Here is a 20,666-nt window from a genome sequence, read left to right on the forward strand (position 1 = left end):
GCATGGGTGTATTCCTGTGGGACCAATGAGCTATGACAGAGTGACCTACTCCTGCAAGAGGCCTTTCAGGGAAGGCACCTGATGAGTGTACACAGAAGGCTGGGGGTAGGGTTCTCCATTAGGCTCTGTGGGTCTCAGCACAGGCGTAGTTCTGGGCACATATGAACCCACTTACGTTGGTACTGGAAAGAGCATCCATGCTTCATGGCTGCTGCCCTAAACTGGATTTCAAGAATTCCCTCTGCACCTTTATTTCCATTCACCCAGTAGGAGTGTCAGTGAGACTTAGGAGATGCTCACGAAGGTGGGTGTGTATTTGCAGTTCACACATCTTTTTCGTAAGTGCAAGCTCCTTTTCCCATCACCAAGAGATTCTGAATATCTGAATCTGCCTCTTTCATGCCCCATTTGGTTTTTTGGGGTTTTGTTTTGGTTTTTCGAGACAGGGTTTCTTTGTGTAGCTTTGCGCCTTTCCTGGATCTCGCTCTGTGGACCAGGCTGGCCTCAAACTCACAAAGATCCGCCTGCCTCTGCCTCCTGAGTGCTGGGATTAAAGGCATGCGCCACCACCACCCAGCATCATGCCCCATTTGTATTAAGTATCCAAAGCCCACCCCCAAGCTTACCATTAGGCTCTGAACCCCCAAATGCCACAATGATAGTAAACCCAGCTCTTCTATGATTCAGTTGCACGTTCTCAGTGGGTGGGTGGATGGGAGGCTTGACTTTAAAGATTTTGTTGTTGGGTTGCTTGTTTTTCCTTGAGGTAGGGTCTTGTGTAGCCAGACTGGCCTCGAACTCACTATGCAGCTGAGGATGAATTTGAACTTCTGATCCTCTTTCCTCTACTTCCCCAAAGCTAGAGTTAGAGGGTGCTCGGAAGAAACCCAGGGATTTGTGCATGCTAGGCAAGTATATTCAACCTACCAAGTCACCTCCTCAGCCCTGTATGAGACTTTCTGCAGATAATCCACTACAGTTTTATTTTTTAAAGAAATAATAATAAATAACAAGCACTATTTGAGAAATAGTTAATAAACCAACAGAAGAAGAATGGCATGCGTGTCCTCTCTAGCTCAGAAGACTACAGCCTCTAGGCTGGGCAGTAGCCTTGGTGACCCTAAGTGGTGAGGGGTGGGCTCTCCCTATAGGCTATCAGCAACCAGCTGAGCCTGCAGAAGACCCACACTTTTGGACGTTACCCCCAGCTTCAGAGACAGCTAGAAACACTTTAGTACAGCTTGTCCCCTTAGGGCTCTGCTCTGTTTGGAGGCTCCTAAAGCTTATTGATCAGGCCATGGTTGCCAAGCCATTAGAAAAGCAAACCCCTTGCTTTGCATAAATACTCCTGGGCCTTGGCCCACCCACTACGTGCATTTCATTCCTTGTGAACGGCTTTAAAGCTAAAGCTATGGGCTCTGCGTGTAATACAGTGCTGCAGCACTTGTCCATAGCCGGCTGCCCTATGCTGGCGATGGGGTGCCTATGTAATACAGGAAGCTCCTCACTGTGTTTTAAGTCGTCTGTGCCTCAGTTTCTTTGCCTGTATAACAGAGAAAATGTACAAACTACTCCAGCCCTCCAATATTACTGGAAAGATACAATGGGAGTGAATTACAAAAATCTAGAAAATGTGACGCTAAAGTATGGCCAGCCCCCACAAAGCCAGCCCTTTAATAATGCTGTCCTAGACGCGTCAGAGATGACACAGGAGCACGTGACTACAGCTCACTTTAAATACGCTGTTTTCAGTTGTTCCCTCATGTCCCTTCACTGAAGTTTTTATGAGTAGACTGGAAAGAGGTGGCTTTCCATGGTGGCTCATCCCTTCTTTATAGAGGAAAGTGAGTCACTTATTAAAGTTTTATGATCAGATTTTTGTGATTCTGAAAGAAGACTGTCGATGTGTTTAGCATCTTATCTCTGGTGTCTTTTTACTAGAAGCAAAAGTGATGACTAGCTGGGACAGTTCCCGCAGGTGGCCTCTCTCCCCTCTGGGGACAAAGGTATTCTCAAAGTATAAAAAGTATCTCTATGGATAATCGATGACCCCGAGCCCAGGGGCAAGTCTCTTGATGGACCTTCTCTCCACGGAGCACACAACACATCACATCTCACTGCCTCCGCTTTGCCTTGCAGAATGCCAGCAGCTACTCTGCAGCGATGACGGAGCCCAAGTCTGTGTGCGTGTCGGTGGACGAGGTCGTGTCCAGCAACGTGGATGACGTTGAGACGGACCTGCTCAACGGGCACCTGAAGAAGGTGGACAACAACTTCACAGAGGCCCAGCGCTTTTCCTCCTTGCCCCGGAGGGCAGCTGTGAACATTGAATTCAAGGACCTTTCCTACTCCGTTCCCGAGGGACCCTGGTGGAGGAAGAAAGGTAAGAGGGAGGCCACTGACTTGGTAGTTGTGCTTGGGGGAGCCTGTGAAGGAAGCCACAGGTCGTCTGGGGAGAGGCTCGGTCTTCAGTTGGAAGTTGAGATATGTTCTCTTCCAAGGCAGCCTTGCCTTGGCTAATTTTCTCTCGCCGATCCACAGCTGACTTCCCTTCTGTGAAACACACAGGTTGGATTAGACAGTCTCAAAGTGGCTCTAAGCTTGGGTGATATTGGTACAGATTAAGTGTCCCTTGTGGGAAATGCTTGGGACCAGAAATGTTTATGGCTGCATATATATATTTTTTTGGATTTAAAGAATATGTACCTATCCATAATGAGGTACTTTGGGGACAGGACCCAAACGTAACCATGACATTCATCTGTTTCTTGGACAGCTTATGATATACACACCAGAAGTTAATTTTATTGTTACACATCTTTGATTGTGACTTGTCACATTTGGTCACATGGAAATTTCCACTGGTAGTGCTCAGAAAAATGAGTTTAAGTATCTTGATTTCCAGTATTGGGGCCTGGATCAAGACTTGCACAGCGCTCACCCAGCATCCGGGTGTGCCTGTTGCTAGTGTGTGCTTGTGTTCTGAGAGTCCTCCCTAGAGGACACTCAGCTTATGCCCGTCTTTCAAGGTGGAATAGTTCTCCACCATTTCAGAGAAAGTGTATGTTGCCTCCCAAGTCTCAGTTGTTCAAGAACATTCCAGGGTCTGGCACAGCCTTTCAGGGAACAAACTGTTTGTGAGATCTTTGGAGGGTTCTTCAATGTGTGGTGGTGCTGCTGGTGGCCTATGAAAACAAACAAACAAACAAACAAACAAACACCAGCCCTTCATAAAATGAGCCGTGGCCACAGGAGGCCCCTGGAGTACCATATGATGAGGAACCCTGTCACATACTGAAGGGGCTTGGGACTGACAGTCCCGGTTGCCTGGCGACCTTCTCTAGGCTTGCTGAGGTTTGAGTGCACACGCTTTTCTGGCTGGTTCTTGGTTCCAGTCTAGTCTGCTGTTTGTAGAAGTGGGGTAGCTGTGGAACAGACCAGGCAGTCCCTGACGTCTACTGAATCACCTTGTGCAAGTTGGAAGCCAGAAAGGCACGTGGGGCATCCAAAGAGAATCAGGTGCCACTGGATTTTTAATGGGGGGTGGGGTCTTAAATATTGGCGCAGCCTTTCTTTTTAAGAGGACTAAGTTAGAGCCTTTTTGGTTTTCATCTTCTCTTTTCTTCTCTTTGTTTTCTTTTCTTTTTTTTTTTTTTTTTCTGCCTCTTGAAGCTAAGCCTGTGAGATCATTTGCAGGGCCAATCTGGTCCTGGCGGTAAACAAAATTTTGGAAACTTGAGAAGCCAGTCCCCAGGACCTCTGAGCCTGGTGGTTGTGAACGATTATGTCTGGGTTTGCACAACCAGGAACAGGCCCTATCCCCTCTCAAGGGCTGATTGTAGGGCACTGTTACCTGATACTCACATTCCCAGATGGCAGCCTGTTTTGTTAAGAAGGAAAGTGCACCAGGCTCAGCCGCAGGCCCGTTCTGTGGAGCCTGCTAGAACGGCAAGGTAGGCATGTACAGATTTTACAGAAAAATGTACCGTTGGGCCTCCCTGGTTGATGTGGGTAAGCCGCGGCAGACCTGTGAGGCACACAGCGATCTCTGCACGTGCGTGGTGTGTGGCCTTGGAGGTGTTGTTGTGGGGGGATTTGAAAACCCATGCTGTAGGTGAAGGTGGTGTGCCATGTGGGGGTTCAGATGTTGGAAGCCTCGTGTGTTCGCTTCTTTTCTCATTTGCTGCAACAAAATACCTGACAGGAAGAACTTAAGGAAGAAGGGGTCTGTTCGGGCTCCCAGGTCCAGGGTCCAGCTCATCATGACCGGGAAGGGGCAGCAGCCAGAGCGTGAGGCAGCCGGTCAGCCGCAGCCACATTCAGGAAGCAGAGAGAGGGATGCGGGTGCACAGCTCTCTCTCCTTTTTATGAAGTCCGGGACCCCAGCCCGTGGAACAGTGCTGACCACGTTTAGGGTGGGTCTCCCCACTTCCATGAACATCATCTGGGTAATCACTCACGGAAATGCCCGGATACTTGTTTCCATGGCCGTTCTAAACCCTGTCAAGCTGGCATCCGAGGAACCATCAGAGCATCTTGAGTTGAAACCCAGAACACCAGTCTTGGCCCAGGAGGGGCGGCCCTCCAGGTGCTGTGCCCACCTCACATCCTCTGAGAGTAAACAGGCCCCATTCACCATCAGAGTCAGCCAACAAGTGTCCCTTCTCAGTGCCTTGGTGGACGGCCATTCAGCCAGGTGGCCACTTGCCCTGTAGTAACCTCTGTGGGTTCAGGCTTGGGAGGAGTCGAACAGGAACCCTGGCGGGACTTACCTGTGAGTCAGAGGGGATGACAGGCGTGCTCAGTCTGGTGTGTCCCTGTTGTGGGGATTCTCACCGGGCGAGGCGTGGCTGGCTGACCTTTCCCCCAGTTCTTTTCCTCCTCTGCAGTGGCATCTCTGAGGTGCCCACCCTCCCCACCCTGTGCCTTGTCCTTCCCTAGTCGCTAGACCTACAACTCGGAGTCTATACGCTTGACCGTGTCAGCATGAAGTTAAGAAGTTGATGAGAAGGGCCCGCCTTCTTCTCACTGAAATCAGGGGTAACTAAGGCCAAGAGTGGTCAAGGGGCTTGGCCATACTCCTGACCTAGAGAGAGGAGGTCCTGAGACCACGGTGGTGATGGCCAACTCTGTGAAGCCCAGCATGGCGGCCGGACCTTGCCTAGTTCTGAGCCATAAGGGTCATCCTCCTGCAGTTAGCAGGGAAATGGGGCTCTTTCTGGAGGCTCGGGTGCCCTGGGAAAGAGTCCACTGGGCTGCAGGAAGGAAGTCCAGTCATCTGTCGCCATCAGCTGCTCACGGCATGAGCTGCCCACACCCCTGTAACTTCTCTCTCGGCACCGGTCAGGGCTACACCCTGGTAACTCTGAACCTGGGGCTTCAGTTTCCCCAACTCGGAACCGCCACAGTAGCAGGAATCCATAAAGTGGACATTTTACCCAGGGTCAGGCATCCGGCTGGCTGACATGCTCCACATACCTCTGGACTCCCTCCCCTTCCCCCCGCATCTCCTCCCCTCCCCCCTCCACACCTCTGCTCCTGAATGCCCACAAATTCTGCTTCCCTTGTCCCCCCCCATGAGGGCCCTTTGCTGTTTTGCCCCTCTGACGGCTGGGGACCCTCACAGGTTCCAGCAGTAACTGGAGCTGTGTGTGGGGTCACATCCTGGCTACTCTTTCCCATTTCTCCTCCTCCAGCATCGTGATTTGGGATCTGTAATCTGCTCTGTGTGGCTCCAAGGTGACCTTCAGAGTAGAAGCCACCCCTCCTGATTAGTCTTGCTGTCTGTATACCAAGCTGATTGGTTGTTGGCTTTTAGAATTCACCCTGATGTGCTGGGGCTGATGGTGTAACTCTGGGGCTGGCTGCCACAGCCCTGCTGGAGGCACAACTTCCCGTAAGAACCAGGAGCTCTGAGAGCCCTGAGCCTGTCAGATTTGTAGATCGGTAAAGGCGACAGGAGTCCAGGAGCAGAGTTGTCCAAAGTCAAAGCCAGAGAGCAGACCCAGCTCTTCCCTTCTGTTACCCAGATAGATGCTGGAGCCCTCTGTAGACCCCCCACAGAAACCACTTCCTTCCACGAGTTCTCCCAGAATGTGGTGCTACCACACTGGGCCTTCTGAAAGACAATAGCACTATAAATACATCGTCCTCTTAAAGAAAGCAGGCGGAGTGAGAGGATGTAAAATTCGTTCTGCTGGGAGGAGAGAGATTTGGGAAGGGATGTATCCGTAGCTTTGGGGGGGAGAGGTCATTGTAACTCTCTAACATCTGGGAGCTTGACAGACTGCTAAGCACTGGCAGGGGCACTTAACCAAACATGTATTTTCAATTGCACATAGGTTTTCACCTTATGATTAATGATGTCTTTGGAGGAAAAACTAGATCATGTAATAGATTCCTGGTAGGGAACATAATTGTGAAAGGAGCTAGTCTCGGGAGGACGCAGCGCACCCCGAGGAGCATCTCACCGGCTTCTGATCTGGTAATTACTCTCCCTCAAGGAACCCACTCACGTAGTGTGGGCTGATGGGACAAATGACTGGGAACAATCTCGCCTTGGGTGCCGCCGCACGGGCTGTTGTCGCCGGGGCCTGATGCGAGCAGTCTACCCCCCTCAGGCCAGAGTGACTCCGGAAGACCACCCAGGCCGAGGGTCCCCCGAGAGGGAATACACATGGTGAAACAGAGACAGTGAGAGCGATGGAGGTTCACGGCTCCCACACAGCGGTCTCCTTTTCATTAGGGCGTGATCGGCTAATGTTGCAGATAGAACGGCGGCGGGAGTGTCCTGGGGACCTGTCCCTTCTGCCACCCAAGGACGTCACAGCTGGCTGCATGCGGGGACTTCCTCAGCTTGCGTGGCTCCTGAGGCTGTTTCAGGAGGGGTTCTGACCCCTCTACCCATCTCAAGGTCATGACTGTAGGAAAAGACCAACCTGACACCATATCTGTGGGATTTCAAACTAAGATTGGTGACCCACAAGGAACCTCATGGGTGTTGCCCCTCAGGGGGGATTCACCCTGGATGACTACCGTACAGATGGAGTTATTAGTGGCCTTGGTTCCTGTCTCATGGTCCTGTTTGGATGCACCATTGATAAAGCTATCTGGAGGGCTTTGCAATTAATTCCATCCTCCTCTGGAGAGATGTGCCTGTTCTGTGTCCTTGCCAGTGAAGGGAGCTGATGGCAGAGAACATGCTCTCCCCAGCAAATGACATGGCTCTTCGGAATTGAATTCACCTGCAGAGATCACCTGGTGAAGTTTAGGTTGGGAACAAACGCAATCACACCTGGGGCTTTGGCACATTTTCTTTACTGTTCTTCAGCCTGGCCTGGCCAGGCCATGTCTCCACATGCCACACTCTGTGGACAGAGGAGAATCCACCACAGTCTATGCTGCAACTGAGTCCCCCAGTTTCAACCCTGCCAGAAAAACTAGGAAGGAGTTCAGCAGTCTGGGCAGCTCCAAGCCCGATTATCTGTATTGGTTTGCTTCTGAGTTATAAAGGCCTTTAAACACCCTTCTCAAATGAAGGTTTGCTTTCTCTTAATTTCCATCACCATTTCACAAGGCTTGTCATTACAGGCTGGCTGAAATGAGTGGAATGTGCCATTAATAAACCCCTTTCAGGAATTCCATTAGGAAGCTTGGACTTGAACCAAGTGCCCAAGAATGGGGATGGGAAGGGGAGCCCAGCCCCAAAAGGGAAGGTTCCAGAGAGCCCCAAGACAGGGATGGGTTGCTCAGGTTTCCAGGGAGATTCACCGTCCCCTAGCATGGGAGAATTCTTTTGAGCCTCATGGCCTGTCTTGTGCTAGGCTTTCTTTTGGGTCCAAAAGGAAATTGTTTTTAACACACTGTTTGCTTTCTTTGGAGTCCTAGCTAACCCTCTCAGGCACTGTATAGTCCCAGACTGCTTGTAGAGAGTCTTGTTGTGGCTTAAGTGTTTCGGAGAGCACCCCGATAGCCATCTGTTGCCTTGGTGAACCCAGAGGCCAGTTCTTAGCTCTTTAGGATTTGGTAACTCCTGGGGACAGATGGGTGGGCCATCTGTTCTGGGTCCTGAGAGCAGCACCCTTGGTGATAAGGAACCTCTTTAGTGGTACAAATAGAATTTGAGGAACTGTTAATAGTGCGACTCTCAGGACAGACTCAAGAGTGGTGAGTGCTGAGTACCGTTGACTTGCTAGGTTTTAGTCCCAGCATCCAGGGTCTTCTGGCTGGCACAGCTTTTCCCTTTAGTCGCCCACGTGAGAAGCTAGCTATCTCCAGCTGAGATCTGGAGTGAGAGGTACGTGTTTCCAAAGCATTGTGTGGTCAGGGCTGACACCTCTGGACATGGATCAGACGCCCCGATGACATTGGCCCTGAGTTCTTATTTTCCTGAGTGCTCTGTTTGGCAGTTTCTTTATTTGGGCATGCGACCTCGCTGTCACTTTCCCAAGAATGTCCCTGTTCTTGAGCCATCTGGCCTCGGCAGGGTGGCTTTGCAGGCTTGTGCACCACTGCTTGACAACGGGTGTCGGTGTCACCATTTCATTTTCCAAGGACATTCTTGCCATGCTTGCCCTGTGTCCTGCTCGCATTTAGCACCTCAGTGTGGGCTTGTATCCAGAAACCTCCACCTTCTGAGACGCAAGTCCTTTTAAACTGAAGCCGGGTCTCCTGGTTCAAGAAAGAACCACAGCTGACAGCTTTGCTGAACATGAGACCGTTCCTTTTGTTTATGAACTGGCAGGAAAATAACGTTTAGTAACCGCACACCTGCTCCCTTTGAGTTCACTTCTAGCATCCACAGATTCCCTTATTTAAGGAAAAGAGGTAACCATGTGGGTCAGATTAAACATAGTTAAGACTACACCGCACAATCGAGGTAATGGTCACGAGGCACGTTCCTCATGAGACAATGCAGAGAAAAACCCCTACTGTGTAGAGGAAAATGCGTCTTCAAATCAGATATGCCTGATGCTGGTGCTTTGCCCCCGTGAGAAAAAGGGTGTTAGAGGGCTTTTCAGAGTCCAGGATGGCTGGTGGCTGACAGAGCCAGGAGTTTCACTTCCCACTGAGCCAGCTGCATTGTGAGCCACGTCCGTGGCGGTGGGGTAAATGGCACTCCGTGTCAAAAGTCAGATATGCTGGAAGGACTGTCAAGGCTGTGATTATATCCAGTCAAGACCTATGTTTAGAATCTAGATCTTGGAGCCAACTGCAGCCTTGGGCCTGCCCGAGTCTGAACTCCCATGTGTGGGGGCAAGCTATCTGTACCATCCCTCCCCATGAGTCAACCTGTTGGATCACTTCAGTCACCAGGAACTGAGACTCCTGGACAGCATGGATGTGCTTGCCCAAGGCTCATTCTTAGAAAATGCTTGTGCGCTAAAAATCAGCCTTAGCTCCTGAGCTGACCCCAGGTCCTGCCTCTGGAACTCCGTGGAACAAGTCATCTTGGTCTTGAAATGGACTCACAAACTGGACAGTGTAAGAAACGGATCAGGGACAAGACAGTAACCAAGTGCCTCAGGGCGGGCAGCCACATGATAGAGGAACATGTGGCCGGTGGAGAAAGGAGGTCCCAGTTGGCTTTGTGATCCCACAGCACAGTGACACTGGTGGGTCGCAGGGCAGAGACCAGCACTCCTCCCAGAAGGTTCTTGCTCTCTGGAACTGGCAAGGGTGGCGCTCGGCGGAGAAGCCGCATGAGTCACCTGCTCTGTGTCTGTCATGTGGCAACTGGTGGCTCTGCCCAGAAGTGCCTGGGCCAAGCATCCCAGCATGGATTGTGGGAGATCTCAGTCTTGCGCCTCTTCTCCCACTTTTCAGGGAGTCGTGCTTGCTTGCAATTAAAAATAGCTGATGTTTATTTACTGTTTGCTTTCCCACATTGTCTCATTACCCCAGAGCTTAAACTCTCTGCTTCAAAATGTTCCGGGAGGCCCAGACCCACATAAGATGGCCCGTGTCATGTTCTTGCTCAGGAGATAAACACTGCCAGGTGTCCACACGAAGGTCTCTTTACCTACTGTCAGTGGAGGTCCTGGAAAAAAACAAAACAAAACAAACACCTTTCTGGCTTGGGCAGGCAGCAGCTTTAACGTCTGCCCAGAGTCCAGAACCCCCCATCACTGCCTGCCGGACATGTTGGATCTCTCTCTGCTTGATCTCCAAGATGAGGGGGGCGGGGGAGAATGAATATGAATATGAATGAGAGAATAGTTCATTCCAGCCGACTGTCATCTACATGACCCAGTAATGGAGGCACTGGCCAAGTACAGCACTATCACGGGTCTTATTACTTAGAACACCCCTCCCTTCCTTCTGTGGTTCTGCGCGCATCCAACAGGCGGCCAGGACACACCGGCTCCGTAGCTCGCAAGTAACCCTGGCCCCAGGCTCCGTGGAGGCTGCCTGCAGGATTTTTGAATTCGTAGGAAACTGAATTCTCAATGACTGGAAGGAGACACAGCAAGGCGCTGCCTCCTCCAGTGTTCAGGTGCAGGCGGGGCAGGTGTGAGCTGCCGCGCAGGCGCAGTGCGCGCCTGCCTGCCGCCGACGCCAGCGTTGGGGTTACTATCGGTCAACGCTCGCTAGTAACCTCCAGCTGGAAGCAGCGACGAGCTGCGCCATTGGCTGCGCGCACCCGGCGCTGTTGCTAAGAAGACAGTATTGCCGCTCTAGGGGGCTCAAGTGGTCCTGATGCTACTAAGCCTTCCTGCAGAGTGCAAAGCCCCTGGTCACACGCTCCAACCCAGGTCCAAAAGGCACCCGGGACTGAGAACTCTTCCAACAGGAAGGCGCTGGAGCAGATGAAGCAGGACATATTTCTGGATGAATATTTTGATATACAGGGTTGTTTCCTGTTTAAGCTTAATTGGGGGCATATGGCTGGGTGGGAATAACACAGCAGATACCAGAATGCTTCAGGCTTTTCTGCGTGCCGGCTGTGCCCTTGAAGTTTTGATCAGACTTGCGCGTGTGGGCAGGGGCTGAGGGTGGGGTGAGGGGGCTTCCAAACTGCTGTTCAAAGTCAAAGAGAGCTCACAGCTCCACGGGACCCCCTTTTCCAAGAGACGCTGCTGGTCTGGGACTCCTTGGAAATGGTCTGATTTGCTTCAAGTTCAGAGCAGGGGAAGGCCTAAGAGGCAGACCTCCTCGCTGTGACCAGCTCTGGAAAAGGACCAGGGTGGGTCCCCAAATCTTGGAATTTCCCTTTGAGACTGGTTTGTGGATCTACAAAGCCAGCTGGAATCCAGAGGGCTTCCCTGGCCCAGCTGAGTCACTTCCATCCTGGGCATGGCAGAGAATGAACAATAGCTGAACTCCAGGAGGGCATTTTTTTGTAGCGTCTGTGGCTATGTCTGTGAACCCACAGATGTAAGAAAAGCACGGTTTCTCTCATTTGGGTAAATGGAAGACCCAGGACATGGGTGGAATAGGAGGAGCCATGTCATGCCCTCCCTGGGGACCAAGGCCTTCTTGAGACACCAGCCTGATGGCTCCTCTGGGCTTAATTTAGGCACCTTGTGAAGTGCTAAACACTATCTTACATATGGTCTGCTCAACCTTTGGGGCGCATGCCCAGATGCGAGGCGACCCCTTGGGGCTGGTGACTTCTCTGGCTTGTGTTTTCCTCGTTTGCGTCTCCACTTGTGTGTGTGTGTGTGTGTGTGTGTGTGTGTGTGTGTGTGTTTGTAGAGCTAACCTTTTGCAAGAGAGACGATAGCCCCGAAGTGTAAATTCTCTGAACTGACAGCGGACTAAAGGAAACCGGAGCTTCACGGTGGAGAGTAGCAGTGACATAGTGAACCCCCCTTCTGTTCCCTGGGGGTTTGTGGTGGGGAGATGGGCGGAAACCCCTGTCAAAAGAAGGAAGTGTGGGTTTGCGATAACTGCAGCATTGTTATAATATATATATATATAATATATATATAATAATGTGAACGTATGTCTGGAACCCCGTGTGGAGGTGTCCTTAGCTCCATCCAGTGAGGGACAGAGAGGCTGGGGCTTGGAGCCTTGTGCCACACAGGACTCTGAGCCCTCTGTTCCCTGAGTAGACTGAGGGAACTTCCTGGAGACCTTATGCCCTTCCCTGTGGCCATCGGACTTTAACCGTGGTCCCCAAGACATTGGAATATCCCCCCACAAGAATCTCAGACTGGGAGAAGCAAACGCCAAAGAGGAACTTGTCCCCCAGGGCTGCATTTCACAGAGGTCTGATGTATCAGACCACGGTGCAGGAGAGCCCAGAGCCCAGACAATGATGGGTGGCAAGACACATTGACCAGGACTAGTTAAAGTCACACCTCTTACCCTCTACTTACATCTGAGCCTCTTGTCAGAGCCCTGAAGGGGGACTTAGGGGGTCACAGGGCCTCTTTGTTTCTCTCAATGAGGCTATATTGACTAATATAATCTCTACTTTTCACTATTATTTTGTCTCTTTAATCAGCATATTGGAGGCAGGTGGCTGAGCATGGCTCATTAGGACCACCAGGGATGGGTCTCTGTCCCAAACAACTCCAGTCACATTCTCCTCAGAGATTCACAGCTGCCTTTTCTAAGACTTAGGCTGGTGGCTTCCTGGTGGCGAATATCAGAACCGAATCAGCCCTCCTTCCAGAGCATTGATAAACACGTCTTACTTGGGAGTTGGCACTGCCCTATACGGGACAGGTCATAGCTGTGTCACACCTGAGAGGCCCTCTGAGAACTTTCAGGTCGTTGAATGATGAGTTTTGCATCTTGGAGACTATTTATATTAAGCATCGGCATTTGTGAGTGGCTGGGTGGAAATTTCCACCGTAGAAGCGGAGCTGGGTAAGCAACATTACACTTCAGAATCTGCCTCCTGAGAGAGGTTAATGTAGGTCATCTTGGGGAGGATGTGAGACTATCAGGCCCTGTGTATTTTTGTCTTGTGGCTGGATCTTCATGAGTGAACATGAGAGAGCTGTACCCACTCTCTGACTGGCAGCCGCAATGGGAACAGCAGTGGTGCTGGCCGAGAGGCAGCCGCAACACCCAAGGCCGGGGCTTTGCGAATGTTTACAGGAAGTTCTGCAATCTTAACAAAATTTATAGAAAATGCAGTTCTTTTTAACAAAGGCTAAAATAAATTAAACTACATTTTAAATTTCACTTCTCTGTCTCTTTTCTTAATAAAATGGCTCCAAGTCTTAACACCATTTAACGCCCTCCCAGGAAGTCAAGGAAAAGGCCAAATGAGGAGGCCAGTGGTTGGGAATGTAGGTGTGAAACTCACTCCTCAACTCACCAGCAGGACACTGGGTGAGTTTAAAATTCTCTATAAGACAGCTAGGGAATCATAGCAGCAATAAGCCATATCTTAGTGGGTCAAACAGCTTGGCACCTCCAGAGTGTTGCGTTCTGCAGGCAGAACTGAATAAACAGTATCGTGTGGGACATCCAAAACCAATAATGATAGAATCAATACAATGGAGTCGAAGCCCTCTCGTCATTCTGAAGGCAAGTTTGCTGTGATTTCAGGCGTTAGAGGTCAAGGCGCCCGTGCAGACCGTGGCTCAGCCTTTCATGGGCCACGTGTCCTCAAAGCCCCATGTGCCACCACTTCATCGGTCACCAGAGATGTGTTCAAGACCTGACCGAGGTCACGCATCTGTGTGGGGTAGAGCCAAAATGATGGGGGCTGCTACCTGCCAAGCCCTGGACCAATTCCTACTCTGACTCAGCATGTCTACGTGTAACATGTTCTTCTAGAGTAGGCTCCATTGTTGGAATAGCCTACCATGCAGTTCCCGTAGGCAGATGTTCGTGGCACTCAAATAAGGAGCCTTGGTCCAATGGTATCTTTAGTTGAGTCAAGGAGCGGGACATGGAAGTTCTAGAACGTTCTTCTTGTCATTTGGGAGTGTCTGGTGATGTCCAGGCTTCTAGCACCTCATCCCTCAAATCAGACCCAGAGAAGCAGTGTGTGATGATGACACCCCATCACCTCTGCGCCAGGTCCTGGCAGTTGGTAGTACCCTCTTTTGATCACCCTGCGTGTGCTCATCGTGGGCTGTGAAGGGAGCTGGGTTTTGTAGGAGAGGAAAGCAGCTGAGGATGGTGATACAGTGTTAGGGCAGGAGAGGATGCCAGCCAGGGCTGTCTCCCAGCAACCCTGTAAAGCACCATCTCCACCCAGTCAAAGAGTCACAGTATGAAGTTTCAGAGGCCCTGCTAATGACAGGAGAGACCCCAAGGCAAAGCCCAGCATGATTTGACTCCTAAGTTCCTCCTATTTGACCCTTGAGGTCATATGAAACAGTCACTGACCACCTAGGATCATGGCCACCAGTAACCTTGAACACTCATATGCCTGGTGCTTACAGTAGTATTCAATGAGGAGGAAGTAGTGAACCTGGAGACAAGTTTGGCGAGTTTTGGATGTTTCAAAGGGTGGAGGCCCCTAGCAGGTCTTCCCAGGTGACACCTGGAAGCCATGCTTGGGGAAAACAAACAACCAAGGCCAGAACATTCCACATTTACTCACACATGGCCAGCATGACCTTCAGCTCCACCCACAGGACTGAGGGCACAGGGGCAGGTGGAAGAGGGCATCAGGCTGTGGGCAGGCTTAGAAGGAATTTGACTGGCGTGGGTGTCTGTGGCCTCTGCCCTAGCGCTCTTTAGGTCTGGCAAGGAGTCTATGGGTCTTTGAAAACCTTACATTCTGAATTTCGTAGGTATATGGTGAGAGTATTGAGCATGGGTAGAGCATTGAGCATGGGTAACACATCTTGCCACCTAAGATGCTGATGGAGCTCAGGCTGACTTACCAGCTCTCAGCACCCACTGATCAAGACATTCAGGTGCAATAGATCCCCTCCTACCCCCAGGGCAGCAGCAAGCTTGCCACAGGTGGAAGTGGGGTGGTGGTGTACCAGGACACGTTCCATAGGGAGGTCAGACCCAGAGGCCTGTGTGTTCCCTAGGGAATCAGTGCCACAGCACTGTGCTTGCTTCACAGACCAGCCTGTCAAGGACAGTGCAGAAGAGGAAGAAAAGTCCCGGGACTTGGGAGGCCAGGGCTGAGGTAGAAAGTTCTAGAGGGACATGCAGTTCTCACCCTATACTTTGACTTTTTGAGATTCCCTTAGGGAAAAGTGGCTTTTCAAACCTGGACCCCGAGAGAAGACACTGAAGTCCCGCACAGGCGTGTGTCCAGCCTTTGGACATGGTCATCTGTAGAGTTCATGCTTGAGAATTCCACAACCAAGTTTGAATTTTTCCCCCCAAATGTTTACAATGTTCTGAGTAAGTTTGCAGTTTTCTGCTGGGCTGTTTTCATAGCTATCTGGGGTTGCATGAGGCCATGACTGAGGTTAGACCCATCTAGATAGAACTTGACCCTGGCATGAAACAGTGAAGGTAAGCAGCATAAATAATAACAGACTAACAGTGTGACTTCCTCCAGAGAGGGCTCGTGGCCCCCAGGAGCACATCCGTTTTGCTCCACGGTCCCACACCCATAGCCCTTCAGAGTAGACACAGCAAAGCAGTGACCCATGAAGCTGTTTGTTGTGAATTTCTTTTGCTGGTGTGGTGTCTGTCTCCAGGGCTTGGAATGCAGTTAACTTTGTGCTACTCCAGCGCGCCTGAGTTACGGAACACGCAGCAGTGGGGAACACGCAGCCGTGGGAATTCCCATCCCCTTGGCGATGCAGACCCTGTTGGCGGGGAGCTCCATCAGATCAGTGAGGAGTGCATGGCCACTTGGGAGCCACACTTGATCCTTTGAGAAACAGTCAGGGGGTGTCCCTGCTCGTCACTCCCCTGGAGTCCGGGGAGGACGGGGTCTTACTCACAGTGGTCCAGGCAGCCCCTCCATGTCAGCGGCTCCTCCAGCCCTGGAAGACACTAGAGGATCAGAAAGAGAGATGCAGAAGCTACCCCCCAAGGGAGGGGAGGGCCCAGTGCTGACTCACTGAGAACCCAAGGACCTGCTCAGCCCTATTCCTTCCTGGTGACTTGGGCTGAGGATCGTTGTCCCCAGGGCATCTCGGTGACAGCAGACTTCGTTCGGTACTGAGTGTGGGACAGAACACCTGGTTCAGCAGTTCCTGCTGCTGTTACTTAAGAGAGCGTAGATTTTATTTCTGTCTCACTGAGACCAGAGGTGCGATCTAACTCCCCCTTGTGTGGACTTGAATGAGCACTTGTAGTGCCCCTTGGTGGGGAGGGGGGAAGGGGCTCCATCTACTGGTTTGGGAAGCATGTTGCCGAAGCTCCAGATGATCTCCATCCCTGCCTGCCAACTAGCACTGAGAACGGCCACAGAGGATGTTCTGTGAGTGGAGGAGACTCATCTGTCGCAGAATTCCAGGGCCCTGTCCCATCAGAAGGAGCAGGAGGGGAGCCTAGAGGACCATTCCGACTGGGGAGTTCTTGGTTTTCATCTCTTAAACCCTCTTGATCTTTGGCTGGAAAACTCAGCCTCTGTTGCAAGTGTCAGAACCCTTTGCAGAGCCTCGGGTGGCCCCAGGGTGGGAATATGTCATGGCGGGCAGGCAGGGGCTGGCTAGTGTTGAGAAGATGCCACCCAGACCCCCTGCCTCACCAGTCTCTCTCAGTGCCCAGCTCTACCAAGCCAGCTCCTCAGCACTTGACTGTAACACATCAGGACAGGGCAGTAGACATCCCCGCAGTCCTCTGTTCTACACTCTTTGGATCAGATAAGAAACAGGCAGAGTTGGGGAATGGGTCTGAGTTCAGCACCTAGCACAAAAGAAAAACAAAAACCCAAACGAAATCACAGCCAGTGCCCTGCCAGCAAAATGCCGCAGCAGAAGCCCCGGATGGGCGGGCGGGCTCTCCTGCAGCCCGATTTCCATATTGTCTAACTCTGCAGTTCTCACTCTTGGGAAATGAACTTCAGTTTCTCCTTATTTACATAATGGCGGATTCTAATGTGTAAGGATCATAATCCCTGGATTTCAGAGATTGTACTTGGACCATAGATATGGCCACACTGGTCCTAGTGTGGGGTAGGGTGCGGTGGGGTGCGGTGGGGAGGGGGTGGACGACAATGGAGGCTTCTTCTTACTCCTGCTGATGGAGAGCTGGGGCTGTTTACAAGCCACCCATGTCCCTACCAAGAAAAGTGTGGAAAACACCCACAGGAGGCTCTGGGTGACCTTTGAATAAGGGAAGTACCTTCACATACAGAGCCAGCTCAGGGCCTGATAGGCCCCAGAAGGTGACTCAGAGGGGGGTGGGTGAGAAACAGGGTGGTCGCCATGCCTGGCAAGGGCACTCCTCAGTCGCTGGCCCATCACTGTCCAAAGGGCCCTGAGAAGGCATCAGGTACCCAGAGGGCATGTGGCTGTTGGATGAACCCTGTGTCCCTTGGTGCAACCCCAGGCCTCCTAAAATGTCTCCATGGCCATGCTCTGTAGCAAGGAGTGGGTGGGATGAACTAAGTGCCTGGGTCACAGAACCTCTGAAAGATGGCAGACCAAGCAACCAAAGGAAGGACAGTTTGCTTAGGGAGATGAACCCCACACACACACACCCCGCCATGAACCTCCAATCAGTCCGTCAGGTGACTGGAGGAGTGAGGACTGCAGCTATACAAATGCTTAAGGAACTAGAAAGCTCCTGTCTTCTCAGCTGGGACCACTGGGGGAAGGGAGAGTCCTGCCCCCGTCTGTATACTCCAGAGGCTGCAAGAGGGACGCTTCTTGGGTCACCTGGACCTTCTGTATGTGAATGGCTCTTGGTACTTGCAATGAAGCACAGGCCAGGTGACCACCCTGGCCATCCGTGGGGACAGGAGGAGGATAGGGCAGCTAACAGCCCAGAAACAAGACTGAAGCTAGCATGCTATTCCTGAGAAGGAGGCATAGGGAAGCCCAGAGCCTGGATCTACATGTGGGGGTCCCACCAGAGCCAGAGGAGGGAGCAGCCCTGAGATGGGGGCAACCTGGCCCCTCAAGTGCATTTCCCTGTCTGTTCCTGAGACTTCCGCTTTCAGGAGACTGTCTTCACAGGGAAGTGTGGTGGTGGTGGTGGGGGGTGATGATGGAAGGGCCAGGATAAAGCCAGCCAAAGGGCTGGTTCAACAATACACAACCCTCCCTGTCTGCCTCTTCTTGGGATGGCCTCGAAGTTGATCAAGATCTGTGTCCCAGCAGGAACATCCCGGAGCAGGCAGAGCAGGGCAGGGACCTGTACTCTGCGCAGGTGTGGATGGCTGAAATGATGCTAACGTGGGGAGGTTCTTCCCATTCTAGATGCGGGGCCTCTCGATTTGTGAATCAGCCACGCAAACGCTTCAAAGAGCTGAACTGGAGGACTCCTTCAGGGAGTGTCTGTGGGAAGCAGCTTCTTAGAGCCTTCCGTGGGTCTAGAATAACTCTGGGAGGAATTATTAGTGAGGCATTTCGGTTCTGAGAGCTCCTGGCGGAACAACCAAGCTGCTCTAGGTAATTCACTTGTTAATAAATATTTCATAAATCAATCTCGGTCCATGTGCACAAGCAATAACCAGAGCAGGTCTGCTCCAGGGCAAAGAGAGGAGAGGGAGACAGAAGAGAAAGGGAGAGAGAGGGAAAGGGGGGAGGGAGGGGGAAGGGAGGGGGGAAGGAGGGGGAGGGAGGGGGGAAGGGAGGAGGAAGGGATTGATTACAGTTATAGCTTCAACTCCCTGAAGTCATAAAAACAACTACATGAGTTTCGCTTTCTTTGTAATTTTGACACAGAAAGCGAGAAATGCCATCTTATGATATAGTGACGTGTGCGCGCGCATAGTGTTTATAAAGTAAACATTTCTTTAAGTTAGTAAAGACCCTTGTTTAGCCATGCTTATTTTGTAGATTGCGGAGTGCTGTGAATCCACTGTCAGGAACATAGATGGGCATGTTTGTATCTTTCTCCGGCGTCAGAACTGATTGAGTTACAATAAATGACAAGTAACATGACCTTCGTGCCCTTTGAATTCACCAGCTACTGCAGAATTTGACTTTTATGACCTTTGGCAATCTCTAGTCTCTTTATTCCAATGCTTTTAATCATATGTTTTTATTTTCATGTATGTGTCTGTGTGTTGGTACCCACAGAGGCCAGAGGAAGGTATCAGTCCCCTGGAGCTGGAGGTACAGGTAGTTATGGGTTTTCTAACTTAGGTGCTGGGAACCAAATTCCTGGTCTCTGCAGGAGCAGCAAATGTGCCTAACTATTGGGCCATTTCTTTAGCCCGCCCCCTTTAGTCCAGTTTTAATTACTAATATTAATTCTTGAGGCATACAGTAGACTTCACACAGCTATAGAGATGTTATCCTAAATGTGGAGACAGATGGCTGGTTCAGATGCAAGGAGGGTCTCCATAGCGACCAGGTGAAGGCTTAACACACAGCAGGCTCCGAGCTGTTGAGGCACAGTGTGTCATATGCAAGACCGGGTGACGATGGGGCTTCCAGCATTAGCCTGAAATAGGCCATGTGTCACAGGCAGGAGAAATGGGGCTACAGCCCAGAGACAGGAGGACGGAGTCCTTTGCTGTGGTGACTCTTGTGGTTGAGGCCCATGATGAGTGACCTGGCAGTCAGGGCTCAACGCTGAAGGTCCCTTCAGCTACCGAAGCACCCCAGACTGAGGTGAGCACTGTCCACGTTGAACACCATGTGTTATCACTAGAAAGAAGAGTTAGTTAGCAAACCACAGATACACTCAACGTGGAATATTCTAGAATTGTGTAAAGAAGCAGAGCCTAGTCTCTTGGAATGTATGTATGTATGTATGTATGTATGTATGTATGTATATATTTTTTTTCTTTCACTGTCCTGGGTTTTCCCAGTAGGCTAGACTGACTGACTGCCTGGCAAGCCCCAGGAATCTGCCTGTCTTAAGATTTCCCCAGCACTGAGATTGTAAATACATTGTGAGAAACCACCCCAGGGACCGGCGATATGGCGCCATTTATATAAATTCCAGAAATATGCATGAATGACTTAAACTCTTTAAGGATGAATAGAGTTAAACAGAAGAAAGAGAAGAAAAAAAAACAGGAGAATAAAGAATTCAGTAGAGGTTATGTGTGGGGCAGGGTTGGAGACTGCCGTGAGGAGTGATTGAGGCTCAGGAAGAGCTGAGGTATGCGCCTCAGACTGGAGATGGGCCGGTTGTCGCGTGAGTTTTCCTGAGGAGATGCGACCAAACACTGTTTGCCCTGTGTTCTGGTTTCCTTCCTGTGGCTGTGCTAAAAACACTCTGACAAGAGCAACTTAGGAAAGTGTTTGTTTGGCTTACACTTCCAGGTCGTAGGTCATCACCAAGGGAAGTCAGGGCAGGAACGGAAGCAGAAACCATTGAGAAACACTGCTTGGATAGTTGATTGCAGATTCACACTCAGCCTGCTTTCTTTTATACAGCCCAGGACTACCCGACTAGGGAGTGGAACCACCCGCAGTGGGCAGGACCCTCCTACATCGATGAACAAGACAGTCCCCACAGATAATACCCACAGACCAGTCTGATCTGAGCAGTCCCTCCATGGAGACTCCCTTCTCAGGGGACTCTAGGTTGTGTCAAGTTGACAGTGAAAGCTAACTAACCAGCTGCCTCAGATAGGGCACCGACAACAGAATGAACCAGTGATGACACACATTGGCTTGGTGAACTGAGTTTATTGGGGTTAGTGA

At 51.0% G+C, this 20,666-nt stretch overlaps 1 protein-coding gene across 2 annotated transcripts in view; it reads left to right on the plus strand.

Moving 5' to 3' along the window:
* The window catches only part of Abcg1 (ATP binding cassette subfamily G member 1), a 58,735-nt gene that overhangs the window by 4,474 nt on the left and 33,595 nt on the right, over positions 1–20,666 (plus strand). The window contains exons 1-2 of one of the 2 annotated variants that reach the window (XM_076558474.1): positions 1,808–2,006; positions 2,140–2,383. In XM_076558474.1, coding sequence (XP_076414589.1) covers positions 1,953–2,006; positions 2,140–2,383 — 298 coding nt within the window. In that variant the 5' untranslated portion in view covers positions 1,808–1,952. Of the gene's footprint in view, positions 1–1,807; positions 2,007–2,139; positions 2,384–20,666 lie in introns of those variants that run through there. The other variant, XM_042265679.2, reaches the window with a different exon arrangement.

This window comes from Peromyscus maniculatus, chromosome 21, assembly GCF_049852395.1.
Source record: "Peromyscus maniculatus bairdii isolate BWxNUB_F1_BW_parent chromosome 21, HU_Pman_BW_mat_3.1, whole genome shotgun sequence".
Lineage (NCBI taxonomy): Eukaryota > Metazoa > Chordata > Mammalia > Rodentia > Cricetidae > Peromyscus > Peromyscus maniculatus.